This window comes from Rhamphochromis longiceps, linkage group LG1 (assembly GCF_057381845.1).
Source record: "Rhamphochromis longiceps isolate RC_006_pf linkage group LG1, R_longiceps_female_GT1.1, whole genome shotgun sequence".
NCBI classification, from domain to species: Eukaryota; Metazoa; Chordata; class Actinopteri; order Cichliformes; family Cichlidae; genus Rhamphochromis; species Rhamphochromis longiceps.
Window position 1 is genome coordinate 18,957,334 of NC_140557.1, and position 19,957 is coordinate 18,977,290.

The window sequence follows — 19,957 nt, forward strand, 5'->3', positions numbered from 1 at the left end:
AAAATAAAATAAACAATAAAAGGTGAATCAAATGGACCATTACGGCAAGGCTGGGATGGTCAGTTTGGTAAAGTAAATCCGTTGGGCATCTTTCTTTGCCTTTAGACAACAATTCTGATGGCAAAAGAGCCAAACGGGACAGGCAAAAAGAAAAAAGAAAAAAAAAAGAAAAAAAAAAAAAAAAATGTCTTTTGGTTAAACTGTCAGCAAGGAATTTACATTCGCACTGTTACGTTTTTATATAACTTTAATGCAGATAAAGAAAACAGTTGCTTGTTTAAGTGAAAATACATTAATGGTTTTTTTTTTTTGCACTAATAAAGTTGTGGAGTTGTAAAGTAAAAAAAAAAAAAAAAAGCATAGAAAAAGAAAAAAAAACCCTCCATCAACCTCGATGCTCCTCTAAAACATATAAAGTGAGGGTTACATTAGAATTATTGTGCTGTAATCTGATGGCACAGCATCAGCCACTCCAGCTTGTTTGAGAACATGTGGAGTGTGAGAATATGCCAAAGACAATCAATTTAAGACATGCCAGTTTATCTTTTATTATTATCAAACGGTTGCAGTAAGAGAAAACCATTCCATTGATCTATACTAATTCTAGCAAGTGCAGGGCATGAGTCTTTTGCCATACTTTACTCAAATCTGTGTTCTACCCAACTTTATTCACTCATGAAATTACAAGAGTTCCATGGCTACATCTTTAAAACTCGAGTCAAATGTCAAACACCTTTAAAGAGCTCTCATTTGATGAGTGGATGGTGGGGTGGGTGCAGTTTTCTCTGTGGTGGGGTTGGGTGGACTGTCCCGGGCTCTGTGGGGCCGGGAGGCGCTGCTGCACTGGGCCCCGGTCTGGATGGGCCTGGGCCCCCTTTCCCTGGCGGGTCGCGGAGTATGGGGGTGCCTACTGGGGTCAGCGGGGGAGCTGGCCCCAGGGAGGGGTCACTTGCCCCTCCCTTCCTTCCCTCCCCATCTCCAGCTGCCTCCCTCTTCCCGCTCCACCACAACCACCCACACATGCAGGACCTTGGAGTAGGGGTATGTCACCAGGGTGCAGACGAGGCTACCCCCCCCCCCCCCTCTGTCCCCTTCTGGCTGTCTCTGCCTCAATTTTATCCCACAACTTAGACATTCACATTACTCACACTCTCATTACACATACATATAGGATCTTGGGGGTGGGCACGATACACGGAATCCAAAGTACCATCAGGGTGTACACCCCACCCCTGGCGTCGTTGCCCACCTCTCAATTTTAAATACACGTAGACATTGAGGGCTAGCAGGAGGGACCATGCGCTTACCTGCTGCTCTCTGGCAGGTAGCTCCAAGCCCTCCTGGGTTTTAAATGCACCTTAGAACACAAATGCATCAACACTACAATGAGCGGGTGGAGGGAGGTTTGGAGTCTTCTCTCACCCCCGTTCTCTGCGACCTGCTGGAGCGGGGGGGCTAGGAGGAGGAGTTGGCCGTCCGACTGCGGTCTGGAGTGTGGGGCCTTCCTGCTGCTGCGGAGTCAGGGCGGTCTGCCTCCCCCCACCGCAGGGAAAAGGGTAACACCACCTGGGTCTGGGTGCAGTTCCCCCCTCCAGGGGCGGGGGCACCTAGACCCGGTTTGTAGAGTACGCTTGGGGAGTGTGATCGTGTGTACAACGTCTCTTTATGTCTGTCTCCACGTTGGTTGAGTGTGGAGTAAGTGTATATGAGAGCATGAGGGTGGGAATGGATGTTTGTATCTGTGTGTGCCTGTATGTCTGTGTCTATATGTCAGGTTGGGTGTCAGGCGCCACCTCTCTGGGGACATCTCAGGCCCTCCAAGGTTTGGAGGCCTATCTCCCCCTACCACCACTTCCCCTGCCAGTGGCGGACCCCCTCAGACATCGGTGCGTTGGTGGTTCTCTGTGTCCGGGGATGGGCGTCCAGGTACACACCGGCTCACTCCTTGGCGGCCGCTTATTGGAGCCTGGGGCTCGCTCGGGCCACTTCGGAGGTGGGGTGCCCCCGGCCTCTCGGCCTGGGGCTCGGTCACTCAGGCGCGGCTGGCTGCCGGCGGAGCTCACGGGCGCGTCACTGCAACTCCCCCTGGCTTCTGCTCCACGGCTGCTGAGTGAGCCCTCATCTGGGACTCTCCTCAGCTCTTTCTGGGACAGTGGCGCGGCTGCCCCTCTGTTGGTCTTCCTTGGTCTCTTGTGTTCTGGGGGCCTCTGGATGTCTGGAGTTTTGATCTCCTCCATACCTGCTTCATGCCCTGGAGGACGGGGCTGTGGCCCCCCCACACCCTCTAGCAGATTATTACAAGAAGGAACCTTTTAAAAAACAAAAAACAAGCGCGTCCATGCTCACAGGTGTACACACGGGTGATCACACCCACAAACTGCACCCTTTTTGGCTCCTACCTCAGGGCACACTGTGTTCTGTTGGTCTTGTGTGCTGCACAGTGGTGTTTAGTGTTTGGTATTTGCTGTCGTATTCCCATGTATCATTGTGGTGTTGTTTGTTCTGTTGCTCTTGTTCTCTTCTGCTTGTTTTCTTTTTTCTTTCTCAGCAGGTGACCCAGGTGATTGATATATGCATTTTTTTCTTCTCTGCCCGTTCTGTTGGTTTTTGTCTTTTGCCCTTCTCCCCCGTCCCTCTTCTCAGCTGTTTCTCTTTCCCTCTTTCTTTCTCCCCTTCTTTCCCCCAGTCAAGTCTGTCCCGTATTCAGTAAGTGAAAATAAAAGAAACAATAAAAGGTGAATCAAATGGACCATTACGGCAAGGCTGGGATGGTCAATTTGGTAAAGTAAATCCGTTGGGCATCTTTCTTTGCCTTTAGACAACAATTCTGATGGCAAAAGAGCCAAACGGGACAGGCAAAAAAAAAAAAAAAAAAAAGAGCTCTCATTTTCACAAGTATACTCGAGCACACCGATTGTGTAGTCATAGAGATATAAAGCTAATTCCTTACTCACAAGGGGCCACCACATTAGGGCAGTTCCACATGCTTTGATTTTGTTAATTTTTACATTGTATGCCCTCCAAAGGGATATGTGTCTGCCCCCAGGATCAAACCGGGGATCTTTTATTTGTTAGGTGAACGTGTAAACAGCTACATCATAGAGTTATCATGATAGCTAGTTTATATTTATAGTATTATTTCCTTTGAACTTTATGTCATCAGTAAAATTTAGATTCCATTACGTTTTATTGTCTACGCAGTTTAGTTTTTAATAATTAGTTTCAGTGTTTGTTTGTTTGATTGTTTTTATTAACTCGGTTATTTAATTTTCATTCTTTCAGCATTCTCTTATTCTCCACGACCGGATTAAATAATCAGATTTTTAAAAGTCCACTGCATCTCCTAGATATCCTCATAATGATAATAAGAAAATATATTAAATAAAATTAAAAAATAAACTAATTTTTGAGTCGGGTTTAGTAAACATTTAAGATACGTCTACTTGTAATTGTCGCGAATCGCTATGAATCTGTTGCTTGTGGACGGTAGAGGCTGCCTAGGTAACCATCTTCCGTATTTACTACCGGGTCAGCAGCGGTAGCGACATGCTTTCATTGGTAGTTTTTTTCAGTCGTTCGCGTGGAAGCAACACTTCGCGTCGCCAGCGGTTATTCTGTCGCCTTTAGTAGCTGAAAGTCGCTGAAAGTCATTCACTTTCTATGGACTCCGGTCGCCATGTCGCTTCCAGTGTTGTCCCGCGCGGAAGACGACGGTTGATACCCCGGATATGACGTAGGGCTATTACATTTTCGTATGCTGCCTGCGCGTAGTATCAGCTAGGCTAGCACATCAAAAACAAATAAACTTCATTAATAGTACGGATAGCCGCAGAGTAATTATTCGTTCTGTACCGAGCCGTGGCATTTGACTCTTTATTCACAGCAGTGCCAACCTGTATCCACCGCGATGGTTCGGGCGCGTAGTAGTGTAGTTTGGAGTTTTTTCGAAAACAACGACTCGCGGTCTGTCCGTTGTCTTCTCTGCGCTCGTCACTTGCTCAAAAAAGGTTGTGGTTCCACCACTGCTATGCTGAGACACCTGCGTGTGAAGCATCCCACCGAGCTCTCCACGAGAAGTAACGGACCCGGATCTAAACCTGGCCCCGGGGAAGACCAGCACCATCGGGCGGAAGGAGAGCAGTTCTGCTCCGGTACAGCTCGTCAAACCATCTAAAGTGAACCCCAGCTTTGTGGGGACAGAAGTAGATATACTGTATAGTGTTTTAGAAAAAGGCCGCCAAAGGGTTAGGGTTAGTTAAGGATGAAAACCATATTCTATGTGTATTGAGCAGTCACTAAGTATTATCATGTAGCAGAATGTTCACCACTTAAATGTAACTTTGCCTCTTTCTTCTTCAGTGGAAGTGGCACTGGAGGACGATGAGGGTGGCACCATCACCGCAGTACACACAACTGGAATCAGCTCTTCTTTGAATGACCTCCTTCCACAGGAGGGTCCATCAGAAATAATAACACAAATGGAGACAAGTGATGAGCTCCCTGTGAAACGTTCACGACATCGCAGCGTGATCTGGAAACACTTTGATTGCTTGGACAATCTGAACGCCGTTCGTTGTCGCATCTGCATGAAGAAGCTGGTCGAAAGTGGTGGCGTCAGCAACCTGCGGCGACACTTGTCCTCAAAACATCCTAAGGTGTACTCTGAGCTGTTATCCACCCAGCAGTACCCACCAACACCCTTAAACTCCTCACAGGACTCAAACACTAACCCTGAGTCCGATGAGGCCTTATGGGGGACAGAGCAGAGTGATGCTCAAGGTAAGCTGTTTGACAGCCATATTAAAGTTTCACATCTACACAAACAAGAGATAACACCTTGCTTATCTTCCTCTTCAGTATCAAGGGAGGTAGCTAAAGTTCTGGATTGTTTTCCAGTGTTTAGTTTGATTTTTCCTTTCTAAGATCACTCGCTATGCTCCCAGTGGTCTTATATCTCTTTGTGATTGGTCAGATGCTGCCAGTGTCACACCTTTTCATGTATGTGTATCTATGAAAAGGAGAATAAAGAATCATTTGAAAGGATTTAGGCATTGATTATGCATATAATATGGTCTCCTTTTTATCTGAGTGACCAATACACACAAACTTAAGTGGCTCAAATTTATAACACACAAACAGCTGTGCATCTACATCTGGAAAAATAAGTGAACTGCTATGTGACTTCTTCTCTAAAGGCGACCTGGAGTCAGGTGTTCCATTTAAGGACATGAGGTATGAGTTGTGTGATTACAACTATGTTTTCTTTCTTTTCAGTGGAAGTCTTGTCGAAGGACAGAGACTCTGAGACAGTAACACTGGTGAATGAAACCGATAACAGTGTGGCTATCAACGGTATCTTAGACGCTTCCCACGGAAATCCAGCAGAACCTCAAACACACACAGAGGGGAGTGACGACCTTCCTGCAGGACGTCCACTACGCAGTACCATCTGGAGACACTTTGAGCGCTTGGACAGCCTGAACGCTGCTCGTTGCCGTATCTGCACGAAGAAGCTGAAGTGCGGGAAAAATAGCTCCAGTAATCTGCACCGACACATGTCAAAGAGACACCCAAACTTGCTGTTAGAGCAGGTGTCCAATGGGCTGCGTTTACCGGCGTTAAACTCATCTCCGGTCTCACATGCCAACAACAAGACGTCAGAGCAGAGACAGGCTCCAGGTATGATTTTATAGCTCACTGCTGTTTCACTCAGTCTACAGGAATGGTTATGATACAAATCTCTCCCTGTAAATGCTTCACTCTGTCAGCCCTGCTTGTGGTCGCATGGTCCTGTTTCTCCATGTAAATGTGTTCAAAGTAATTTTCTCAATTAAGAGGATGAATACACACAATACACACAATAAATATATATATATATATATATATATATATATATATATATATATATTAGGGGTGCAACGATACACAAAATTCACGGTTCGGTTCGATACTTTGGTGTCACGGTTCGATATTTTTTCGATACAAAAAAAAATGTTCATGCCTTTTTAATTTGTCATTTATTAAAATTATAAATATATATTTTAACACAAAAGTACAGTTTTTAAATTTAACCCTAACCCTTGTGCGTGTTGTTTTTTAGCTCGTCATATTGCAGCCACAGAAATTCTTTTGTCCATGAAACCATAAAGCTGCACTTTCTTTTTGCCTTATAGTCTGATTTGTCATAACTTCTCCGTTTTGTGGTAAGCTTTTCTTTGGCTGTCACTTCTTCACCCTGACCTGTCTTATTTGGCTCAGCAGAACTAAAATATATATCTGTCTGTGAAGGTTCTCAGTCATCCAGGTCATCGTAGTCAAATATATATCCTGCCGCACTCACATAAGCTCAGCGATTCTCTGCGCGATCAACCTCTCACATGTTTAAGCTGCGGGAGATTTCACTTGTCATGTTTGCATAGTAAGCTAACAATTAATAAGACGATGTCAGAGGAATTGGTGCACAAATTATCATCACTCACAGATCAGTGCTGTCGCTCTCTATACACAGTTCGCGCGATTGCAAAGTGAAAGCAAAAAAACAAGCCAGTCCATGACTCGCTTACCTTCAGGGTCATACGTCACATGAAAACCAAAATAATTCCAAACGCCAGATCTGAATGAGGGTGGGGAGGTCCACTTCTGTCTCGCTAGCTTGCCCTGCGCTCTTCCTTCTGACCATCCTGTCTGTGTTGAGTGCTCAGTGAATCTGCGTTCGACTACTCCGCCTAGGCTGCACTCTCGAGCCTAGGCGGAGTAGTCAAATGCAGATTCACTGAGCGCTCAACACAGACAGCATCGTCAGAAGGAAAGTTGATAAAATAAATTACAAATTTTGTATTGTTCTTTTTTTTTTCTCCCCTTTGGTTTTCTTTCTTTCTCTCCCCCTCTTTCTTTCATTCTTTCCCCCTGTCCTATCCCACAGTCATGTCTGTCCCGTTTGCAACTGAAAATAAAATAAATTCATAATTATAATAAAGGTCAATCAAATGGACCAATATGATGATCCACTTAAAATAAATCCTCTTGGCATCTTTCTTGGCCTCAAGACAACAATTCTGATGGCTATAGATCCAAACGGGACACAAAAAAAAAAAAAAAAAAAAAAAATTGAAAAAAATTGTATTGTTCGATACATATGCGTACCGAACCGAAAGCACTGTATCGAACGGTTCAATATCGATACGAATATCGTTGCACCCCTAATATTTATATATATTTATATACATGTATTAATACATATGTGTGAGTGAGTGAGTGAGTGAGTGAGTGAGTGAGTGAGTGAGTGAGTGAGTGAGTGAGTGAGTGAATGTAATGTGCCATTGCTCACACTCTGAACCGAAGAGAAAGGAAGAAAAGAACAGGCAGACCGAATGGGCTCGTGCTGATGCAGCCACTACTCTGTCTGCACTCCCTACTCTTTGGTTTAGAGAAATTTCCTTTTTACAAGACTGAAGTGCCATAGTCATTACTCCAAATTATGGCACAATTTGATATATAAATCTATATTTTGAGGACTTATTTTTTGTTCTTTTTTTCTTTACTTTAAATGTTTATCTGTTCCAAATACCTGTTATAACTCCCTCTGATTAAGAAAAATCAGTAGCAGCCCTTAAAAAGACACTTCAGTCCTGTTTTCCAGGTTTCCACTGTGCTGGAGGCTGTAATGAGCCTAAACCTGAGTCCTTCTCCTCTTGCAGGTGCATTGAAGATGTCTGAAGGAGAAAAGCGTACGCTCAAGAGGGAGAGAGAGCTGATAGAAGCTCTGAGGAGAACGCAGAAGGAGGAGGCTCGGACTCTGGAGCATCAGAGGGAGCTGCTGGAGAAGCTGCGTGCAGCTAGTGCCAGAGAGGCAGCAGCAGAGAGGGAGCAAATCGAGTCTCTGAGGAAAGCACAGCAGGAGGAAGCCAACGACTTAAGTAGACAGCGAGAGGAGCTGCAGAAGGAAAAGGAAGAACTACAGAAGAAATGGGAAGAACTCCAGCAGGAAAGAGAAGAGCTCCTGCTGTTTTCCAGAGAGCAGCAAGTCTCTTGATTTTAACTTTGATGAATGCAGCCAGCATTGCTTAAAACACAAAATGCTCTGAATTTGTTTTAGTAAAATATGAAAATTTGAAAACAATAGGTGTGCAGTGGTTTGTTTGGGTTTCTTTTGTTACGGCTTCATCCTGGTATTTAATCCAGGACCCCATCTCACCTTGCAAAGCCACAAAAAGCAACTTTCAGTTAACTTTTCCCTTTAAAGATACCAAGAATATCATATAGCTCAGACATAAAAATATGTTTTTAATACCATAGTAGGTGGGGATGATCTGCCAATGGCTTTCCAGGACAATATACAATAATGGTGGTGACGTGTGCTGGTCTATGCATTACATTTAACCCTCTACCGTAAACTATTATCAAGTTAATACAGAAATTTTCTCTTTTCATTAAGCAAACTTGAGAGCCACAAAACTGCTTTTGTTCATTCACATTTTTAGCAAATAATTAGATGTTATTAAAATGTGTACTTGGTTAAATAAATCTTGGTTTATGCTTGTACATCATCTCATATGCGTCTGTAAACCTTTATACACCAATTTCCTTCCGTAGTTTTAGCCCCATACGGTCTCTCCGTTCACTGAGAAGTGTCGCAGTAGCGCCCTCTAGGGGACCAGTTTCGGTGCTGTGGGTTTGTGAGCATGCGTGGTGGTACGTGAAAAGTTTCTCCCCGAGTAACAGTTGTCAGGCACTTGTGTAAAAATGCTGACCTATCCTCACCACTAACAGACTTTAATATGTAATAAAATTTATATATTTATATTATACTTGGTTAAATATAACGTTGTCGACACGGTTATGATTTTAAGACGAGTTCGTCTTCTCTAAAGACCCGATAATAATGCGCCGAAACGCTGCCTGGCAGACTAATCACGGGGAATAGTAACAAAAATGATGACGTTGGCTTCTGTGTCCTGTTCCGGTGGCGGAAGATGGCTGACGGTGGACCCATAACAGCGAGAAGATGCGACTCCAGCTCTCTGTCCTCTGTGAGTATGGACACCATCTCCGCCCTGACGGAGCTGGAGGACCTGGAGAAAATTTACCAGCAGCTCTGCGAGGAGGAGGTTCGTACCAATGGCCGCTGACGGTGGTTTGTTTGCGACATACAGGTGCTGTCGTCATCCACGTAAACTTAACAGGCGCTCCTCCTCAAACCGCTGCTGAGAAGGATGTCTGCTTTAATAGATATTCACAAAAACAGCAAGCTTTAATAATAGTTTACTGTCATCAGTAGGAATGCAGTCATGCACCGTGTCACTTCATATTTATTGTTTTTCCTGTTAAATCACCATGGATCGCCTTCTTCCTGCTATCAGTTGTTTCCCAGTATTTGTTGTCGCTTCGTTTTTTCATTAAGTTTTAATGTGTTTATATTCAACAAGCTCCTACTTACATACATAACTCCTTTACTGCCTTTTAGAGGTGGGCAGATCGATCCAAATATCTAGTGTCGATTCCAAAACTAATATTGATATTGGATCGATACCTACTCCAGCATCCTGCGTTTTTCGCACCCATCAGATAAAAACCAGACTTTCGAGAAACACATGTCCTTAAGTCAAATACAGCCAATCAGCAATGTGAATATGCAAGATGGGAAATGATAACATGAAAACGCTCTACAGTGTTTGTCTCATCAGTCATGGTATATGATGACAGAGATGGACGAATTTACCCTTAAGTAGACCTGAATTTACAGTGTATTGTCTGAATGTTGGGGCAGAAACTGAGACTCATCAGACGAGGCAGCGTTGTTCCAGTGTTCTGTGCTCCAGTTTTGGTGATGCTGACAGGACTGCTGTTGTAGGTTCTTCTTCAAATGATTATTTCAATTACTGTTGCCTTCCCATCAGCTTGAAGCCCATTCTCCTTTGACCTCTGGAATCGGCAAGGTATTTTCTCCCAGAGATCTGCTGCTCACTGGATATTTCCTGTTCTTCAAACCAATCTCTGTAAACTTTAGAGATGGTTATGTGGAAAAATCTCAGTGGATCTGTAGTTTCTGTAATACTCATACCTGTCTGACACCAACAACCATCCCATGCTGAAAATAACTTAATTCACCTTTTGTCCCCATTCTGATAGTCATTTGAACTTAAGTAGGCTGTCTTAGTTACATCTACATGGCTAGATGAACTGAATGTGATTGCCTGATTAAATATTTGGATAAATGAGCAGTTGTACCTAATGAAGTGTGGATAAAGTAATGTGAGTTGTGGGAACTCTATAAAGTAAAAAACTGGTCTTTGTTTTGTTTTTATTGCAGAAAGAGGTGGAAACAGAGCTGGACAGACTGGTAGGGCAGGAGGGGGTCATTCACACTAAAATGCTGGCACTACACAGGATGGGGTACACACAAAATCAGCTGCTGGTCTAAAGTATTTAAATGCTAATCTGTAATGTGTTGTACTGAGAAAAAAAATGCTTTCTCTCTTTGCTCTGCAGACCCAACCTCCAGCTGATTGGAGGAGACGCCAGCCAGCTGTCGGGCATGATCACTTTTACCTGCAGCCTGGCTGAAAACGTCAGCCGTAAAGTACGACAACTAGACCTGGCAAAGGTGAGCATGCATACATTTTAAAGCACCTCCATCAGACCCGCTCAAAATCAGCAGTTTTTGTTTTGCTCTTTTTTTTTTTTTTTTTTGCTTTTTGGCACTATAACTTGCAAATTTAAAACCAACAAACTTGTACCTTTGAAGTATGCAAAACATAGTATTTTTTTACCGTACTTGTTACAGGATTTTGGAGACCTTGTAACTTTATAAGGACAGGAGATGGCTTCATGAAATTTACAACCATCTTTGAACGTCAATAAAAGATGTTAGCATGTGAAAGGTCTCCTTTTAGGCCATCATTTTGATACCAGGTTCATTTTCTAGGCGTGACTCCTTCTGGGTCAAAACAGCTTTGATTTCTGAACATGTATCTCATTTGATTTCCCTCAGACGCGGCTATATAACGTCATCCAGCGTGCCGATGATATCCTCGACCTGAAATTCTGCACAGACGGGGTGCAGACAGCTCTGCGTAATGAAGATTACGAACAGGCTGCTGCTCACATCCATCGATACCTGTCTCTGGACCAGTCCGTTATCGAGCTGAGCAGGCAGGGAGAAGAAAGTATGGAGCCTCTTGTTCTACATCAGCATGCAATCTTAAACTGCAGGCTTAGGGTTAATTAAGCAAATGGAAAATGCAGTTACAGTTGATTTGAAAAATAAAGCTCCATATAGCAGTTAAAGTCGTTACATTAAGGTTTGGGTAAGTGCCACAAAGATACACTAACACTACCATTTCATCACGTCTGCACAGGCAGCGCTGTGGACGCCAGTCTGGTCCTACTGCAGGAAGCAGAGCAGAAACTAAAGGTCATTGTTGCAGAGAAGCTTGATGAAGCCGTAGCAGCAGTCGACCTGGCACAGGTGGAAAGGTTTTTCAAGATCTTCCCTCTTCTTGGCCTCCACCAGCAAGGCCTCGCTCGATTTGGCCAGTATCTCTGCAGTCAGGTCAGTAATGAAAACAAGTCCTTTATATTTGCTGCTTTAACTTAAAGAAAGCTGAATCTCATTAATCACAAACCACTTAAACATAAAGAGAGATCCGTGCATGCTGGCTGGTTCCGTGTGTGTGGATGAAAATTAAGGGGGGATGTGGATCCAGATTTGGCTTAATGGGGACATTACAATTCAGCGGTGATAGCACATTGGCAGTCCATGAGAGAGTGTCCAAAGTATGTGGAACAGCCCGTCAATGGACCACTCTTCATCTGTCAGCCAGCCAAGGAGACAAGTAAAGTTATAACGTTCAAAGAGCTGAAGTGAAACCGAGAGTTAAAAACATAGAAAAGTGTCACTGCAGCCGCTGTTTGTGCTTTTCATGCTGTATTTTTTAATCTTTGGTGTTTGTTTCTCGCTGTTCTCGTTCCCGGTGATTTTCACTGCTGCTCCCTTCAGTGTTCCAGCCCGCTTTACAACCAGTGGTTGAAAACGCCTGTCTGCAAGGCTCTCCATAAGCAAATACACAGACAGCGGTAGCACAAAATTAAGCATAACTCATCATAGGTGGTGACCCTAACTGTAGACTTATGCTATTGTGTGTTATTTATGCATCATAAATTTCTTTTCTATTTTTCCTTAAATGTTTTGCTTTTCATCAAAGGATAGGTTTGGGGTTGGGTTCTTCACCAGTGATCAGTTAAAAGTTGTCTGGTTTACTGATGAAGGTCACCTGCCAGCAAACCAGAATGGGTTCACCGGTGGGGGTTTTACTTTGTTGTGAACACAGACAGCTGCAGAGACTACAGACGTACAGTCATTGTAATGTAACACATGTGTAATTGGTGTTGTTGTAGTGTAGTCCACATGGATGCCATTATTAAAAAAAAAAGAAAAAAAAAGGGCAGGTACGTCACGCAGACCCAAGTAGACCTCAGCGGACTCACAGATATGGAAACTAACCTCACCTCCTGCATGCTGGCTTGCCGTGCCAGCCCTTGGTCGCTCTATGACAGTGATTTTCAACCAGAAAGGAAGGAAACAGTATGGTTTAAAAAGGCACAAGTAGTCACACATTGATTCTAAATGCGGGGATGCTTATCTGTTTATTAGGTTTTTGTACATAAAGATTCATATTTTTAACATAGCAGCTTAGTTTGAGTGACATGAGGGCAGTTGTGGCTGTAATAGTGGCCTTAGTCGAGGTGCATATTTTCTTTTTGTCTCCTATTTATGCATTTCATCACACTTGTAATTTCAGTTTATCCTGATTTGAGTCATGTATTTTAGTCTGCTACAATATGTCATTTTGATTCATACACTCTCACACAGCTTGCCTCCAAAGCTGAGGAGAACCTGCTGCTAGCGACTGGAGCAGATCTGGGTGAGAAGAGAGCTCTGCTGATATTTGCAGACACGCTAACGCTGCTGCTGGAAGGTGAGAAAACACAGACTGTGCGTGTCTGCCTGAATTCCCCTTTGCATGCTCTCTCCACCCGTGTGCTGGTTTGCGTTCACAGGTATCGCTCGCGTTGTGGAGACCCATCAGCCAATCGTAGAGACGTACTACGGTCCAGGCCATTTGTACACGCTCATCACTCACCTGCAGCAGGAATGTGATCGCCAGGCCCAGAAAATAGTTGACAGCTTCATCCAGCAGAGAGGATACCACACCAAGGTGTGTGTGAGACGCCGGCGCTGCGTCACATGGTTGCTTTCACTGCGTCCCTGACCCGGCTGTGACCTTGAATCTGCTCTTTAGTTTCAGGTCGTCCAAAGCAGCATGATGAAGAGTGTTCCAGGGGAGAGGATCGAGCCAAGGTGCGTGTGTTTGTCTAAGCGGGATGCTGCATTTCCTACATGTTTGAGGGTTTATATTTTTGTTTATACCTCTTCGTCCGCAAACAGGGAGCTGGATCCCGTCCTGGCAGAAGTCACTCTGATGAACGCGAGGGCGGAGCTCTACCTGCGCTTTCTACGTCGCCGCGTGATGGCCGACTTTGAAGTTGGGGACGCTCAGAGCATCACGCAGGGTAGCTTCATGTGTGATTTTCTTTTTCTTTTCTTTTTTTAATTGAAATGTGAATGTAAAGAAGTGTGCAGTTGAAAATGTGTGTTTTCCCCTCCGTGTTTAAACACACAGAGCATCAGCAGAACGTGGAGAAGCTGCTGAAACACTGCCTGCTGAGCACAACGATGCAGGAGCTGATTGGTTATTACATTCCCATGGAAGAGTACTACATGAGAGAGTCTGTCAACAAGGTCAGCTGAGTGCAGTGTTATTTCTGTACTTCAAAGACTCAGTTCACTCATCGAAGACTGTTTATGTGTCCGCTGCACTGACACAAACGTGAAAAGGTTGTGTAACATTTCTGTGGATGTGCAGGGAGCTGTACATGTCGAGTCTGAGGTTAATAAAAAAAAAAGCTTAAATTCTGCAGGTCACCCTCTGCTTCAGGCTACATTAGCTGCTGATAGTATAATGCACTCAGATGACAGACCAAACTGTGGCGGTCATGTTGCATTATGGGTAATGTACACATCTGTTTTAGAAAGGGAAAGAGAATATGAGGGATTTAAAAAAAAATTTAAAAAAAGGCAGCTGGCTGGTTTTACGTGCAAATTCATCAGCATTTTCTTACTTGAATTTACCTGTGATTTCACTGCAAACATTAAAAATTGCTTAGATTACCAGAGAGCAGATGAGTCCCAAAGTGTGGCCTGCAGCCCCCTGGTGGGCTGTGAAGGTATTGCCAAAGGTTAATTGGCAATAAATACAGGCTGTGTCAAAAAGATTTATTCAATTTCAAAAGGTTGTATTTTTTTAAAGCAGTGGACATTTTAAATTTAAACATTTTATTTAAAAATTTAACACCATCTGCTTCTTGGTGTTTTTGTTGGGGGTTTTAAGCTATCGTCACTCCTGAGCAAATGCTTTGCTTCTCTCTTGAAAAAGGTTTACAGCTTTCCCTAGTGGAACAGTTCAGAGCATACATATTTCCTTCATCAGGGTTTCTTAACCTTTTCCCTGCACTTTAGAATGCCCAAAAACTTCACACATCAACTGTTTCTCATTTATGATTAGTGATGAAAAAAAGGCTCGGCGGTGCTCGTGTAATACAAGACAAGACAGGTCAGCCGGATAGATCAGCAATTTCCTGTTTGTTTACTTTTCCTGAAACAGTTATGTGCATTAATTTAACGTAGTTTTACTCCACATTCATCCCCTGGTTGTCCACCCTGGCCGTGCAGAAGATCTGTGCCTTACATAGAAAAATGAGGACATTTCAGCATATGCTAATTATAAATAGACAGACAGACTGATTCTCATTCAGTCGTGTCCTGAATGTGACAGTAATTTTACATGTGTTTGATGACTCGCAGGTCTGGCAATGAAATGGCTATAGTGACATTTTTAAAAACAAAATGTAATATTTGTAGACAAGATCTGAATATACTCCAAACATGCATCCAAAAACTTGACTCTTTAACACCCGAGTATCAAACAGGATGTCTGACTTATAAATAAAATATTTCTCATGTTTCTGGAACAGTTTAAAGTTTCTCTTTAGCCCAAACTTGTAGAAGAGCAACGGTAACGACAGCAGTACCTTGTCACTGCTTGTGCTACTGTATGATAAAGTCAAGTTGCTCATTTTACATCAGAGGCAACATACACTTTGATCTTAGATGGGCCGGACAAGTAAAAATACCCCTTTTGTCACTATAAAAATGCGTTAACTACACATTAAATACCTAAGATATCTCAATATAAATACAAAAATATAATATTAGAAAAAATGCCATTTCATCTTTAGATCTAATTTTTCTACCTTTTTTTTTTTTTTTTTTTAATGCGTTTGAGTAAATAAAAGAAATCTGTCAGCACCACTCTTTGTGTCTACATTTATAAGAAAATTCTGGTAGCTCATCGCCCAGACTGTCCTGTAATTATAAAGTTTTTGTTAATTCCCTAAAAACCTCCTGTTTTTATTACTTATGCACACATTGTGCATAAATCTGTGCACACATTCGAAACAAAAACCGTTTGCATATTATACAGTGAAAAAAAGAGTAACTTTCTATCATTTTACTGTTTATGTGTTACCTTATTACTGTAGTATAAAGTAACTTCACGTTTTTTATTTATTCGTTACCATGTTATTAACTCCTCTCCTCCCCCAGGCTGTTGCTATGGACACATACGAAAAGGGACAGCTGACCAGCAGCATGGTGGACGACTGTTTCTACATTGTGAAAAAGTGCATCAGCAGAGCTTTATCGAGTTCCAGCATCGACTGCCTCTGTGCGATGATCAACCACGCCAACTCCGTGCTGGAGTCTGACTTCAGGTCGCTCGCTCATTTTCTACCTCTTTAAAATCCTGGTTTTGTTTGGTTTTACACATTTATTACATTGACACGTGCCCCTTTCCTGCCTCATCTGCCTCTTCTCACCCGTCAGGGAGGTGTTGTATAACAAGCTGCGGCAGGGCTTCCCGGCTACAACACTGCAGGACATCCAGCGTGGTGTCAGCAGCGCGGTCAGTCTGATGCAGAGCAGCTTACAGCAGGGCAAGTTCAACACGCTGGGCATCGAGAGCACCGAAGACGCCAAGGCTGCGTTCCTGGTGAGACCGCTCGACACAGAAATACTTGCCTCACTCGTAGAGCAGTTCCTTAGAAATCTTTGTCAGACTGTAAGATAAATGAATCGCTCACATCTGCTGTATAAGCCCTTTAAAAAAGAGCTCAGCAGTAATTTAAAGGAGGAATCGAATGAATGAGCTAAGTGAGTAGCGCTTTAATTTTTAAAATGGCTCTTTGTTAAAACAAGAGCGACTTCAAAAACCTTTTTAATATCATTATAAATTGAAATTAAGAAACACTTAAAGGCTTATAACTACCAGCTGAGGCAGGAGATGTCAAAATACCTCATCTCCAGCAGATTATAGTTTTTAAAGCAGGACTGAGTCACGCTGGCTGTAAGAATCCTTCATTTGCACTCGTCCCCCACTCAGGTGACCCTGAATAACGTCGAGGTGTGCAGTGAGAACATCACAACTTTAAAGAGGAACCTGGAGGTGAGTTTGTGCCACAGCTCTTCCTTTCTCCTGTTCATCGCGTTATTTTTATTTTTTTCCCCAGAAATAAAAAAAAAAATGTCAATTTTCTTTCCGGTCAGAACGACTGCTCCAAGTTGTTCAGTCAGGGGGTCGGCTCTGGAGAGCAAGCCAAGATTGAGAGCTGTTTGTCCGACCTTGTCAGCACGTCCACAAAGTTCAAAGATCTATTACAGGTTGGACGTGCACGCAGACACACACACACACACACACCACATGCTTGTCTGCACAGACTTGTATATTTTCTTAATTGGAGTGGGAGCCTCAGGATGGAGAACTGTTGTTAGACCAGAGAGCGCCGTGGAGGGAGAGCTCTTATTTATTTAACAAGTCACAGGAGATCTAGAAGCGCAGCTTTAATGAGATCTTTTAATAAAGCCCTGTTTTCGAGGAGGTGCGTGTCGTTGTTGTGCAACCCCGGGGATACTCCGGGCGTGGCTGCCTGACATCCGGCTCCAATGAAGCAGATTGCACCTGCTCCACACGGTGCTTATGATTCCAGAAAATGCATCCCAGAAACAAGTTTTTGCTTCGTGTTGGCGCTGGAGAAGGCAAAGACTGGAACAGCATAGAGCACCCAGTCAGTTACTAAAATAACAGACCTCGTGCTCCCGGGGTATCCCAGTATCCCGTGAAAACATGACAAACCCACAACCCGTGTGCTTCCAGAATAAAGAGAAATGGAAAGAACTAAGAATTTATTTATTTATTTTTTAAGGTCAGGTATTTGTCTTTGGTTTTCTTTCACAGGAGGGTCTGACGGAGCTAAACACAACAGCCATAAAGCCTCAGGTCAAACCCTGGATCAGCAGCTTCCTGTCCATCTCACATAACATAGAGGAGGTAACGCTTTCACCTTTCTGCACACGAATAAATCAGAGGTTACAGAACGTCTTGCTGCAACTGTCTGCATCCCTCACAGGAGGAGTTTAATGACTATGAAGCTAATGACCCCTGGGTGCAGCAGCTCATCGTCAACTTGGAGCAGCTGATGACAGAGTTTAAGGTGTCTTTTAAGATTTGACTTTGTGTTTACCGGCTAAAGATACTCTTCCTCACTGTTTAGTAAACTTCTCTTCTCGTCTTCTGATCTGAACTCCCCGCCAGATGGCCCTCTCCCCGGTCATCTACGACACGCTGACCAGCCTGATGACCAGTCTGATAGCTATTGAAATGGAGAAGACGGTCCTCAAATGCTCGTTCAGCAGGGTGAGGCGCTTAGCTTGGCCACTGGGTGGCAGCGAGCTGCTTGTGCGTCACGTCACTGACACTCCCGTGAAGAAAGGCCTCCAATAATTTATTAATGAGTTCAGAAAGGCCTGTAGCAGAGGGTGCTTCCTTCTGGCACGGCAGCTTCTTCCTATTTTTGTGCAGCATGTTTTTACATAACCTCTAAATAAATTATGACACAATGTAGAACATATAGTCCTAAAAAAGAAAGTTGCCATGTACGTAAAACGCACCCACAGATGTTATTTTTGACTTTTCTGTTGTAGCTCGGGGGGCTCCAGTTTGATAAAGAGCTCCGGTCTCTCGTGGCGTACCTCACAACCGTGACAACTTGGACCATCAGAGACAAGTTCGCTCGCCTCACACAGATGGCCACCATTCTCAACCTTGAGCGGGTAATTTAGACTGTTTTAGAAACACACACACCATTTATGGGGGCTTAGCACCAGTGATGGATTGTAACTAACAATGTTTTTGCTATTGGGAAATATCTATGTGACAGCTTTAGCTGCTATCCATCCATTCTCTTCCGCTTATCCAATTTAAGGTCGCAGGGGGGCTAGAGCCTATCCCAGCTGTCATAGGGTGAGAGGCGGGGTACACCCTGAGCAGGACACCATTAGCTACGAGTTGCTTTCATTAACCTGGCTTTAGCCTACCTGATACAGCAATGAAATGTGGCCTGCTGGCTTAAATGCAGGAGTTCTTTCCCCTGTATAAGTCAATTTTTGGTATTCCTTTCCCCAAAGAAGTCGCCAGTCAGTATCACATTGTTAACTGGGATTTCTTTTATTCTTTTTGTCTCATAGCATGTTTAGAAATGACAAGAACAATGGGCTCATGTGGTTTCCACAGAGTGTGGACCACTCGTGCTTTCTGTCATACTGTTGTGAGCTGGAGAAAACACCAAAAATAACTGAAGTTACTATTACTTTACCGATTTCTTCTGCAGGTAACTGAGATCTTGGATTACTGGGGCACTAATTCAGGTCCCCTGACGTGGCGACTGACGCCGGCAGAGGTGCGTCAGGTCCTGGCGCTCCGCATCGACTTCCGAAGCGAGGACATTAAGAGGCTGCGGCTGTAACCCTCGGAACTGGTGTGCGGGTGCCTTCGATTGCTGTGAGAGTTTTCACTGCAGAACTCTGTTTGCAGTACGGACAAGCCGAGGATTTCTTTTTATCTGAATTCTTTGGGGGGGTTCAGACCTTCTGCTCTTCACCCCTGACTGATGACAGTCTATATCACTATAGCCGGGCTTTTATGGGGCAGGGATTTTGACGAATTTGATAGGAATTAACTGTAAAATATGAGAACGTTCTGTTAAATGTTTAATTAAAAGCGTGACTGTGTAATTATATCTCAGTGGGAGTTTAACCTGTAACTGGCTCTGAGAAACGAGGACACACTGGGACTGAAGAGCGGCGCTCTGCGGCTCTCAGTGAAACAGAGCAGTAATGAACATCGTACCCATTAAACTGACAGAAGCAGGTCAGACAGCTGATCCAGCCTAGTCATTCAATATATGAATAGCTCCTTGTCTACAGCGATGGAACACTTTTAACCTAATAAATCGAGAGCTGCTGTGCGACGCCTCTGATCCCCCGCCATCCGCCACATTTCACCGAGTGCCGCTCCGCTGCTGCGCAGGACCTGCTCCCAATCTTTTATACATATTTCTGACACTAAATACAAAGCTGTGCTCACCAGGCGATGAAGCATTAAAAGTGGTCCACTCTCATAATGTTCAGCCTAATTTCCCGGTCTAACCTTAGTTCTCGGCACAGATTAAAGCAGGTCAGCGTTTGTTTAAAGTTTTGTTTTTTCCTGAGCAGCGTTGCAACCGTGACGGTCTCGTTTTTTGTTTTCCTTTCAGTCCTGTGTAATCAGACTCAGACAAACGCAGGGATAGTTAGGAAAAGTGTGGCTTTAATGTAAACACAACATTCGATTGGCTCAGCACAAACATTCCACATGAGAGCAACCAATAAACTACTGAATAGGATGAGGGGTGCAGCACAAAAACATTCACAGTAAAAAAAAGAAAAAAAATCTGGTATAATCAT

General features: G+C 43.7%; 2 protein-coding genes across 3 annotated transcripts; both read left to right on the plus strand.

Annotated features, from left to right (window-relative positions):
- Window positions 1–2,326: 2,326 nt before the first annotated feature.
- On the plus strand, window positions 2,327–8,541 carry LOC146678594 (uncharacterized). Its single transcript, XM_085401279.1, has 4 exons — window positions 2,327–4,151; window positions 4,360–4,779; window positions 5,275–5,679; window positions 7,698–8,541. Exons 1-4 carry the CDS (start codon window positions 3,908–3,910, stop codon window positions 8,030–8,032), a joined length of 1,404 nt encoding a protein of 467 aa, XP_085257405.1. The 5' UTR covers window positions 2,327–3,907; the 3' UTR covers window positions 8,033–8,541.
- Window positions 8,542–8,934: 393 nt separating this feature from the next.
- On the plus strand, window positions 8,935–19,384 carry cog4 (component of oligomeric golgi complex 4). Of its 2 annotated transcripts, none has more exons than XM_085401256.1 (19): window positions 8,935–9,107; window positions 10,310–10,392; window positions 10,489–10,603; window positions 10,991–11,165; window positions 11,358–11,551; window positions 12,872–12,977; window positions 13,060–13,217; window positions 13,302–13,360; window positions 13,448–13,572; window positions 13,683–13,801; window positions 15,725–15,891; window positions 16,004–16,169; window positions 16,560–16,622; window positions 16,724–16,837; window positions 17,412–17,504; window positions 17,584–17,667; window positions 17,769–17,870; window positions 18,158–18,286; window positions 18,844–19,384. In XM_085401256.1, exons 1-19 carry the CDS (start codon window positions 8,973–8,975, stop codon window positions 18,976–18,978), a joined length of 2,322 nt encoding a protein of 773 aa, XP_085257382.1. In that variant the 5' UTR covers window positions 8,935–8,972; the 3' UTR covers window positions 18,979–19,384. The 2 variants fall into 2 exon arrangements, with proteins under 2 accessions (XP_085257382.1, XP_085257391.1); XM_085401265.1 differs by having other exon boundaries at window positions 8,936–9,152; window positions 10,314–10,392.
- Window positions 19,385–19,957: the final 573 nt, after the last annotated feature.

Excerpts from the sequence above, each read along its gene's own strand:
- cog4 (XM_085401265.1), top strand. The coding sequence starts at position 9,005 with ATGCGACTCCAGCTCTCTGTCCTCTGTGAGTATGGACACCATCTCCGC. Across the intron at positions 11,552-12,871 it reads GCCAGTATCTCTGCAGTCAG|CTTGCCTCCAAAGCTGAGGA; the intron begins GTCAGTAATGAA and ends ACTCTCACACAG. Across the intron at positions 17,871-18,157 it reads TCAAATGCTCGTTCAGCAGG|CTCGGGGGGCTCCAGTTTGA; the intron begins GTGAGGCGCTTA and ends TTTCTGTTGTAG.
- LOC146678594 (XM_085401279.1), top strand. The coding sequence starts at position 3,908 with ATGGTTCGGGCGCGTAGTAGTGTAGTTTGGAGTTTTTTCGAAAACAAC. Across the intron at positions 4,152-4,359 it reads AGGAGAGCAGTTCTGCTCCG|TGGAAGTGGCACTGGAGGAC; the intron begins GTACAGCTCGTC and ends TTTCTTCTTCAG. Across the intron at positions 5,680-7,697 it reads AGAGCAGAGACAGGCTCCAG|GTGCATTGAAGATGTCTGAA; the intron begins GTATGATTTTAT and ends CTCCTCTTGCAG.